The sequence below is a fragment of the Lepisosteus oculatus genome, chromosome 18, assembly GCF_040954835.1.
Source record: "Lepisosteus oculatus isolate fLepOcu1 chromosome 18, fLepOcu1.hap2, whole genome shotgun sequence".
In the NCBI taxonomy this organism is placed as follows: domain Eukaryota; kingdom Metazoa; phylum Chordata; class Actinopteri; order Semionotiformes; family Lepisosteidae; genus Lepisosteus; species Lepisosteus oculatus.
In genome coordinates, this window is record NC_090713.1 from 20,167,802 (window position 1) to 20,178,543 (window position 10,742).

A 10,742-nucleotide genomic window follows, 5' to 3' on the forward strand; every position below is an offset into this window, starting at 1 on the left:
GGTTGCCAGTTGTGAGTTGCAGGGTGATATGGCTGCTGGTTAAACCCACCGTGGGGTGACTTTCCCAGAGCCTTTTTCTCTTCCAGGTGTGAGAGAAGCGGGGCGCGTTGCGCGGAGTGGAGTGGAGGGGAGTGTTTTTGCTCCGACGGGCGCCACCTGCTTGTAGGCTCGCTCGGTATCTGACGTCACCGGGGTATTTCCGCAATTCTTTCGCGCATGGGGCGGAGGGAGAGAAAGAGAGAAGAGAGAGAGGGGGAGGCGGCGGCGGAGTAGTGGGGGGTGTCATTCTCGCCAGCGAGTCGTGCTCTAGTTTGACTGCAGGGAAGCGAGGGGGGAGGCACCCCAAAACACGGACGTGGACGGGGGGATACGGAGCTCCCAACCTCCCCCCCTCCTCCTCCACCCACCCACCCACTCGTGTCAGGACGAGGCGAGGAAGTCGGGCTCCTGTGTGGCCAAGCGTATCTCCCGGGATCTGTGTGTTTTTTTTTTCGGACAGGAGAGAGAGAAAGCCCGGAGATGGATGGTGAGTAAATAATGGCGCACCGCAGCTCGCACTGGAGTCGTCTTGTGCTTTTTTTTTGTGTGTTTTGTTGTGTTGTGCGTTTGTCGTGTCGTGGGATTTCATTGGGGCTGGCGCCCTGGGTGAAACCGGGACGGGGGTCGGTCGGGGTGGGAGGAGGAGGAGGAGGGGGGGGTTGTTTTGCAGTCCGAAATCGGACAAGACTCGGAAGTCGGTGCGGACCCCCCACCGGCGGGGGGCGACACGGGTCCCCCAGCGGCGGCGGGGACGCGCTGCGCCCCGGTTTGTTGTGGTCGTGGGGGCTGGGCGGTTTCTCTCCCAGGTGGCTCGCCGTGGGCACCCCCCTCCCCGGCCGGGGGACCGGCGGGGTCTGGGAGGGCGTTGGGGGGGGGAGGAGGAAGAGCTGTCGGCCCCCTCCTCTTCCTCCTCCTCCTCCTCCGGGGAAACTTGACGCGGCCTGCGTGTCTCTCCGAGCGTCGCTCCCCGTCCCGCCCCGGGCCTCCTGCGCCCTGAACTTTCTCCCCTTTCTTCGATACTTTATTATTATCTTTTTTTTTTTTAAGGCGGCGACGCTTTTGAAATGCGGGAAGCGTAGGGCGACGAAAAAATGGCGGCGGTGTTGATGATAACAATGGCTTGGTTCATCGCCGGTCAAGCCCCACTGACACTCCCACTGGTGGAGCCAAACCGAAAGTTTTTTCTGCTCCGTGTCGCTGTTGCGATGCGAGTAGTCCGGTCAAAGGCCGTTGTTTTTGGTTTTGTTTTTAGTTTGGTTTTGGGGGGCGGGGGGGCTGTTTTGAAAGACGTACAGCCGGCGCCGGAAGTGCGTAAGATGGACTCCGCGGCGAAATTAAGCACCCCCCAATACCAACCTCTGGAGGTGTGGTCCCCCAACCTGGTTCTGGCGGTGCCCCCTGTCCCCTCCCGAGTGTCGCTCCAGACGAGCTCTTGAGTTGCAGGTGAATTGATTTCGCTGCTTGAGAGGTTTAAAATGGCCGCTTCGTCTCTCGTCTGGGGCGGAGAGCTCTGCTGAATGAAAGCCGGTCACAGCCGCGGCGGAGGAGGAGCGGCACCTGTCGCTGCCTCAGGCAGGAGCGCGGCGGGAGCCCGTTTGTCAAAGAGAGCAAACGGGGCGCCGCGCTTTACACAGAGGGTGGTGGGGGCGTGGAACAGGCTGCCCAGCCGGGTTGTTTCGAACTCGTCCTTTCGGTGTTCATTCGGCCCAGGCAGGGGTAAGAGAACTGTGTGAGAACGGCGGGGGGGGTACAGGGGACTGTGAGGGGGTGGAAGGAGCAGAGCAGTTCCGCCCCTCTCTGGACAGGACACACTGGGTGCAGTACAGCCCCCCTCTCTGGACAGGACACACTGGGAGTTTCGGGGCTGAGCAGTCTCTGCTGGTTTTGGGGTGCCCAGCCTCGCTTGGCCTTTCACCCCATGCGCCACACGGGGGGGCCCCGTCTCGGCCTCATCCGGTGCCCTCTGAGTGGATGTGGAGTCTTTTTCGGGGGGGTGGACCTGAGATTAGATTGTACTGTTGCTCAGTAGCGAATCGATCCCAGGGTCTCATCCAGCTGCTTCTCGAACGAAACCGGGGTGTCGGGGCTTCAACAGCATAGCTGGGAAGGCGGTTCCCTGCTCCCGCCACCCTTTGTGTAAATTAGGGGCCTCCGGACCTGACTGCGAGATTCTCATCCGGCTGCGTCGTCTGTTGTGGCGGCTTAAACGACGTGGCTGAGTATCGGATTCCACAACAGGGCTGGGCAGCGTGTTCCACTCTCCCCCCACCCTTTGTGTAAAGGAGCGCCGCCGCCGCCGCCTCCAGTCCTTTCTGGAGAAAAGCCGGGGTCTCGGACGAGAGGGAGGGTTTTTGTGGGCGCCTCTGTTGCATTGACCTCGCTGAAACCCCCGGGGCATGCTGGGATACGCCCAGGGCGAGCCCGCAGACCGGTTGCGATGACAGGTGGGCAGGGCTGAGACCACCTGCACGCCCCCCGAGGGTCCAAGAGCAGGGGGTGCCACCCTGAATGAGCGACGCCCTGCTTTCGAAAGGGCCCCCACCCCTGACTTCTCTCTCTGCCCCCCCCCCCCCTCCCCCCACAAGTCACAGCAGCACCCCCTGCTGGCCGGCTTGCTCTTGCTTCCCTGCGGGGGGACCAGAGATGACCCCCCCCCCCCACACACACACACCCCAGAGGGGATGTCACCCCCCCTCCCCTGCCTCGGTTTCTGTACGTGATGAGATGAGAAACGACTGCTTTCGTTTCCCCTCCCTCCCCCCCCCCTATGGTCAGGAAGCGCTGGAGGCCACTCTCGGCGAGGCCACCTGGTTTCGGGTCGCCTGCGTCTTCTGGTTTCCCACCGAGCGAGGCCTCATGGGGGGGGGGCGGGGCTCCAGGAAGCTGGGATCTCGCTCTGGGTGGGGTGACACTAAAGAGACTCAGTTCCTCCAGCCTGTCAGTGTGGGACGCTCCCTTCAGACTAAAGAAACTGAGTTCCTTCAGACTAAAGAGACTCAGTTCCCTCAGCCTGTTCATGTGGGACGCTCCCTTCAGACTAAAGAGACTCAGTTCCTCCAGCCCGTCAGTGTGGGACGCTCCCTTCAGACTAGAGAGACTCAGTTCCTCCAGCCCGTCAGTGTGGGACACTCCCTTCAGACTAAAGAGACTCAGTTCCCTCAGCCTGTCAGTGTGGGACACTCCCTTCAGACTAGAGAGACTCAGTTCCCCCAGCCTGTCAGTGTGGGACACTCCCTTCAGACTAAAGAGACTCAGTTCCTTCAGCCTGTCAGTGTGGGAAACTCCCTTCAGACTAAAGAGACTCAGTTCCTTCAGCCTGTCAGTGTGGGAAACTCCCTTCAGACTAAAGAGGCTCAGTTCCTTCAGCCTGTCAGTGTAGGGATGCTCCCTTCAGACTAAAGAGGCTCAGTTCCTTCAGCCTGTCAGTGTAGGGATGCTCCCTTCAGACTAAAGAGGCTCAGTTCCTTCAGCCTGTCAGTGTAGGGATGCTCCCTTCAGACTAAAGAGACTCAGTTCCTTCAGCCTGTCAGTGTGGGAAACTCCCTTCAGACTAAAGAGGCTCAGTTCCTTCAGCCTGTCAGTGTGGGAAACTCCCTTCAGACTAAAGAGGCTCAGTTCCTCCAGCCTGTCAGTGTAGGGATGCTCCCTTCAGACTAAAGAGGCTCAGTTCCTTCAGCATGTCAGTGTAGGGATGCTCCCTTCAGACTAAAGAGGCTCAGTTCCTTCAGCATGTCAGTGTAGGGATGCTCCCTTCAGACTAAAGAGACCCAGTTCCTTCAGCCTGTCAGTGTGGGATGCTCCTATGACGGCCTCGACGGCTTTAAAATTGCTGCTCCGCTTTTCCTGAGCCCCAGGGGTCTTGATCCGTTTGTGTTTGTCTTCCAGGGATGTCGTTTGGCTGGGGCCAGCCCGCTGTGAACCCAGGTAAGAGCCCGGCGGTCTTTCTCCTGCGGTGCCGTCTGGGATCTGAAGTGGGCCCGGATCAGCTGTGTTCTGTCGGGGTGGGGGGGATCTTGAGAGAGGTCACGAGTGAGAGGGGGGCCCTTCAGCCCCTGTGGCTCGTTAGGCAGTTAGTCGTTAATTGATCGCAGGATCTCATCCAGCTGTGCCTCGAGAGCAGCCAGGGAATCGGCTTCAACCCCAGCTTGCTCCCCACCCCCACCACCCTTTGTGTAAAGAAGAGCCTCCTGCCCCGACTTGGAGGGTCTCATCCAGCCAGTTTGTGGAGGAAGCCAGGGTACTGGCTCGGCGGATTGCTCCCCTCCCCCACCACCCTTTGTGTAAAGAAGAGCCTCCTGTCCTGACTGGGGGGATCTCACCCCGCTGTGCCTTCGAGAGAAGTCAGGGTATCGGCTTCAACGGCTGAGCACCTTGTTCCACACTCCTGCCACCCTTTGTGTAAACGAGTGTGCCTCCTGGTTGACTCCTTGTCCCCCCTTTTTTTTTGCCTCTCTCTCCCCCCCCCCCCCCCCCCCTTTCCAGGGACCCCCTTCATCGAGATCATCGAGCAGCCCAAGCAGAGGGGGATGCGCTTCCGGTACAAGTGCGAGGGCCGATCTGCGGGCAGCATCCCTGGGGAGAAGAGCAACGACACCACCAAGACCCACCCGGCCATCAAGGTCAGAGGGGGTGACCGCTGGACGAGGCCCAGCGCGCGGGAGGCCGGATAACGGGCCCGCCCTCCAGCGGGGGGTGGACTGGGGGTCGGGGGCTGTGGAGTGGACATAGGAGAGAGGGGAGTGGGGGTGTGTGGAGTGGACATAGGAGAGAGGGGAGTGGGGGTGTGTGGAGTGGACATAGGAGAGAGGGGAGTGGGGGTGTGTGGAGTGGACATAGGAGAGAGGGGAGAGGGGGTGTGTGGAGTGGACATAGGAGAGAGGGGAGTGGGGGTGTGTGGAGTGGACATAGGAGAGAGGGGAGAGGGGAGTGGGGGTGTGTGGAGTGGACATAGGAGAGAGGGGAGTGGGGGTGTGTGGAGTGGACATAGGGGAGAGGGGAGTGGGGGTGTGTGGAGTGGACATAGGAGAGAGGGGAGTGGGGGTGTGTGGAGTGGACATAGGAGAGGGGAGTGGGAGTGGGGCTGTGGAGTGGACATAGGAGAGGGGAGTGGGAGTGGGGCTGTGTGGAGTGGACATAGGAGAGGGGAGTGGGAGTGGGGCTGTGTGGAGTGGACATAGGAGAGGGGAGTGGGAGTGGGGCTGTGTGGAGTGGACATAGGAGAGGGGAGTGGGAGTGGGGCTGTGTGGAGTGGACATAGGAGAGAGGGGAGTGGGAGTGGGGCTGTGTGGAGTGGACATAGGAGAGGGGAGTGGGAGTGGGGCTGTGTGGAGTGGACATAGGAGAGGGGAGTGGGAGTGGGGCTGTGTGGAGTGGACATAGGAGAGGGGAGTGGGAGTGGGGCTGTGTGGAGTGGACATAGGAGAGGGGAGTGGGAGTGGGGCTGTGTGGAGTGGACATAGGAGAGAGGGGAGTGGGAGTGGGGCTGTGTGGAGTGGACATAGGAGAGGGGAGTGGGAGTGGGGCTGTGTGGAGTGGACATAGGAGAGAGGGGAGTGGGAGTGGGGCTGTGTGGAGTGGACATAGGAGAGAGGGGAGTGGGGGAGGAGGGCTGTGGAGTGGACATAGGAGAGAGGGGAGTGGGGGTGTGTGGAGTGGACATAGGAGAGAGGGGAGTGGGGAGTGGGGGTGTGTGGAGTGGTCATAGGGGAGAGGGGAGTGGGAGTGGGGCTGTGTGGAGTGGACATAGGAGAGAGGGGAGAGGGGAGTGGGGGTGTGTGGAGTGGTCATAGGGGAGAGGGGAGTGGGAGTGGGGCTGTGTGGAGTGGACATAGGAGAGAGGGGAGAGGGGAGTGGGGGTGTGTGGAGTGGGCATAGGAGAGAGGGGAGTGGGGGTGTGTGGAGTGGGCATAGGAGAGAGGGGAGTGGGGGTGTGTGGAGTGGGCATAGGAGAGAGGGGAGAGGGGAGTGGGGGTGTGTGGAGTGGGCATAGGAGAGAGGGGAGAGGGGAGTGGGGGTGTGTGGAGTGGACATAGGAGAGAGGGGAGTGGGGGTGTGTGGAGTGGGCATAGGGGAGAGGGGAGTGGGAGTGGGGCTGTGTGGAGTGGACATAGGAGAGAGGGGAGAGGGGAGTGGGGGTGTGTGGAGTGGGCATAGGAGAGAGGGGAGTGGGGGTGTGGAGTGGGCATAGGAGAGAGGGGAGTGGGGGTGTGGAGTGGGCATAGGAGAGAGGGGAGTGGGGGTGTGTGGAGTGGACATAGGAGAGAGGGGAGTGGGAGTGGGGGTGTGTGGAGTGGGCATAGGAGAGAGGGGAGTGGGGGTGTGTGGAGTGGACATAGGAGAGAGGGGAGAGGGGAGTGGGGGTGTGTGGAGTGGGCATAGGAGAGAGGGGAGGGGGGGGGCTGTGGAGTGGACTTAGGAGAGAGGGGAGTGGGGTGACTGGGGGGGAGTGGTGAATGTGGGGGGTCTTCAAACAGCTGGTAATTCCAAGCTGGTTTGGGGGAGACCTATTAAACCCGCTGGGTCTCTCCACAACCTCCACAACCGGGGTGCCCTCCTGCTCCCCCTAATCTGAGTCTGGTCTCGCTGGGGCACTCTCGCACGTGTGCTTCAGGGGTCCTAGTAGGACGTGAAGGTCTGAGATGGGATGAAAACCAGAAACGGATTCACCGGAGCCGGGAGGGCTGATGTGTGCCTCTGTCCCCCCAGATCCACAACTACAGCGGTCCGGTCAAGGTGCGCATCTCGCTGGTCACCAAGACGACGCCGTACAAGCCCCACCCCCACGAGCTGGTGGGCAAGGACTGCAAGCACGGCTACTACGAGGCGGAGCTGCAGGACCGCCGCGTCCACAGGTGGCGCCCGCCGCGGGATGGGGGGGGGGTCTCTCTCTGTCTGGGGCCCCTGGGCCGGCGATCGGAAGAGATCGGAAGAGATAGCGAATCCCCGATCGGAGAGGGGCGGTTTGGGGCTGGTGCTGGGGCGCGCCTACAAATCAACACCTCCACATTCTGGAGAGGGCAGTGATGGCGCCCCCTGCTGGCCCAGTCTCTCTCCCTCTCTATCCCTTCTCTCATTTCTCATCCTCCTCTCTCTCTCTCTATCCCTTCTCTCATTTCTCATCCCCCTCTCTCCTTCTCCTCCCTCCCTGTCTCCTCCTCCTTTTCCTCTCCCCCATTCTCTCCCACTCTCTCATTTCTCATCCCCCTCTCTTTCCCTCTCTCTCCTCCTCTTCCTCTCCCTCTCCTCCTCTTCCTCTCCCTCTCCTCCTTTTCCTCTACTCCTCCTCCCTCTCCTCCTTTTCCTCTACTCCCCCTCCCTCTAATCTCTCTCCCCCTCCTCCCTCCCTGTCTCCTCCTCTTCCTCTCCCTCTCCTCCTTTTCCTCTACTCCTCCTCCCTCTCCTCTCTCCCTCTCTCTAATCTCTCTCCCTCTCCTCCCTCCCTGTCTCCTCCTCTTCCTCTCCCTCTCCTCTCTCTCATTTCTCTTCCCTCTCTCTCTCTCCTGCAGCTTTCAGAACCTTGGGATCCAGTGTGTGAAGAAGAAGGATGTGGTGGAGGCCGTGGGGATCCGCCTGCAGACCCAGAACAACCCCTTCAACAGTGAGTACAGGCCCAGCAGCCCCCTCCCTCTCTGTCTCTCTCCACCCCCCCTCCCTCTCTCTCCCTCTCAATTCAATTCCATGTTTTCAATTCAAGGTGCTTTATTAGACATGCAGACATTTACAACAGAGACATATTATAAAATATTTACATATACTGTAAACATATTGAGCATTGTTGGGAGACAGGCTCACTGTCTGTTCCTCAGGCTGGGACAGGAGATCACACACTGTATTATTATTATTGAGAGACGGGCTCACTGTCTGTTCCACAGGCTGGGACAGGAGATCACACACTGTATTATTATTACTGAGAGACAGGCTCACTGTCTGTTCCTCAGGCTGGGACAGGAGATCACACACTGTATTATTATTATTGAGAGACGGGCTCACTGTCTGTTCCTCAGGCTGGGACAGGAGATCACACACTGTATTATTATTATTATTGAGAGACAGGCTCACTGTCTGTTCCTCAGGCTGGGACAGGAGATCACACACTGTATTATTATTATTGAGAGACAGGCTCACTGTTCCTCAGGCTGGGACAGGAGATCACACACTGTATTATTATTATTGAGAGACAGGCTCACTGTCTGTTCCTCAGGCTGGGACAGGAGATCACACACTGTATTATTATTATTGAGAGACAGGCTCACTGTTCCTCAGGCTGGGACAGGAGATCACACACTGTATTATTATTATTGAGAGACAGGCTCACTGTTCCTCAGGCTGGGACAGGGGATCACACACTGTATTATTATTATTGAGAGACAGGCTCACTGTCTGTTCCTCAGGCTGGGACAGGAGATCACACACTGTATTATTATTATTGAGAGACAGGCTCACTGTCTGTTCCTCAGGCTGGGACAGGAGATTACACACTGTTTTATTATTATTGGGAGACAGGCTCACTGTTCCTCGGGCTGGGACAGGAGATCACACACTGTATTATTATTATTATTGAGAGACAGGCTCACTGTCTGTTCCTCAGGCTGGGACAGGAGATCACACACTGTATTATTATTATTGAGAGACAGGCTCACTGTCTGTTCCTCAGGCTGGGACAGGAGATCACACACTGCATTATTATTATTGAGAGACAGGCTCACTGTCTATTCCTCAGGCTGGGACAGGAGATCACACACTGTATTATTATTATTGAGAGACAGGCTCACTGTCTGTTCCTCAGGCTGGGACAGGAGATCACACACTGTATTATTATTATTGAGAGACAGGCTCACTGTCTGTTTCTCAGGCTGGGACAGGAGATCACATACTGGGCTGTCAGATCCACTGAGTTCCCTCCTCACTCTCCCAGTAGGATTGGGACCCGTTGTAATTCTGGCAGGTGTGGGAACCTCTCCCCTCTCCTCTCTCTACCCTCTCCTCCTGTGTTTATCCTCCCGCAGTCCCGGAGTCGGAGGTGTGGGGGGAGGAGTATGACCTGAACGCGGTCCGGCTCTGCTTCCAGGCCACCATCACCCTGCCCAGCGGCGAGCTGTACCAGCTGGAGCCCGTGGTCTCCCAGCCCATCTACGACAACCGTGAGTCCCGCTGTGCTGTGCTGTGCTGTGCCACCTCCGGGGGGGGGGGCTACGGGTTCAAATCCCAAAAGACGGCGCCAGTTCAGGATGGGAAGCCTTTGTGTCCGTTTCTGATCCAGGGAATACAGTGGAGGTCATGTCCGAGCAGGAAAGCCCCCGGGCGCTAACGACTCTCCTTTTAATCCAGCAAAATGTTTTTTTAATCTCTTTAAGATTAAAAGGAGATTAAGATATGGCCAGCAGCCATATCACCCTGCAACTCACAACTGCAATCCACTGAAGCTAAGCAGGTTTGAGCCTGGTCAGTATCTGGATGGGAGACCTCCTGGGAAAAACTAAGGTTGCTGCTGGAAGAGGTGTTAGTGGGGCCAGCAGGGGGCGCTCACCCTGCGGTCTGTGTGGGGTCCTAATGCCCCAGTATAGTGATGGGGGACACTAGACTGTAAACAGGCGCCGTCCTTCATATGAGACGTAAAACCGATGTCCTGACTCTCTGTGGTCATTAAAAATCCCAGGGTGTTTCTCGAGAAGAGTAGGGGTGTTACCCCGGTGTCCTGGCCAAATTTCCCCCCTGGCCTTTACCCATCATGGCCTCCTAATAACCCCCTCTCTGAACTGGCTCCATCACTCTGCTCTCCTCCCCACTAAGAGCTGGTGTGCGGGGAGTGTTCTGGCGCACTATGGCTGCCGTCGCATCATCCAGGTGGGGCTGCACACTGGTGGTGGTGGAGGGGATCACTATTACCTGTAAAGCGCTTTGAGTGGAGTGTCCAGAAAGGCGCTATATAAGTGTAAGCAATTATTATAATTATTATTATGAAGCAGCAGCTGTTAAAGCACGTTTGAAATGCGGCCATGAGCGCTGTAGAAGCGACCCGTGCCGAGGCGGTCCTATGTACTGGAGTCGCTGGAGTTCAGATTAAGAGGCGTTGATGTGAAACTTTACTTCTTCTGAAACCTTAAATTCTGACGGTTCGGATTCCAATTTGGGTCATCTAAAAAGGCAGAATTGTTGCCTTTTATTTCTGGGCATTGCTGTGCTTGTATGTTGCACAGTCTTGACAAATAGCACCTAATTAGCTGTTGACGATGTGCTGTTTTAGGGCAAATAGCACTTAAAGAGCTCTGAAATATTATCTTGGAATAACAGCATTTAAATAGGACCTTAGTAGAAAACGAAAAGTGTTATTATTCTAAAATATTAAAGCTTATAGAAATACCCAGAAATATGTATTTGTTCCTCTGGAAAGCGAATTGCTTGAGTATACAGCAGGAATAGCACTTTGATCTCACTGTGCCAATACTTGCAGGGGGCACTGTAGCAGATTATATGAGGCAACACAAATGAGTTTCTTTTTTCCCAGTGGGGTTAAGTTAGAGTAAACAGATCATCACCTAATGAAAGATGAAATTACTACAGAACGAGGAATCCAAGCCACTTACAGAACTTGGAATTGCCAGCAGCCATATCACCCTGCAACTCACAACTGGCAACCCAATGGAGCTCAGCAGGTGTGAGCCTGGTCAGTACCTGGAGGGAGACCTCCTGGGAAAAACTGAGGC

At 57.2% G+C, this 10,742-nt stretch overlaps 1 protein-coding gene across 1 annotated transcript; it reads left to right on the forward strand.

Annotated features, from left to right (window-relative positions):
• Nucleotides 1-214: 214 nt before the first annotated feature.
• Nucleotides 215-9,179, forward strand: rela (v-rel avian reticuloendotheliosis viral oncogene homolog A; the record flags this gene model as incomplete). Its single annotated transcript, XM_069180374.1, is given in 6 exon segments — nt 215-526; nt 3,925-3,963; nt 4,522-4,658; nt 6,745-6,890; nt 7,545-7,636; nt 9,045-9,179. Coding segments are annotated over 6 exon segments (556 nt in total), but the record flags the coding sequence as incomplete, so codon positions are not given.
• Nucleotides 9,180-10,742: the final 1,563 nt, after the last annotated feature.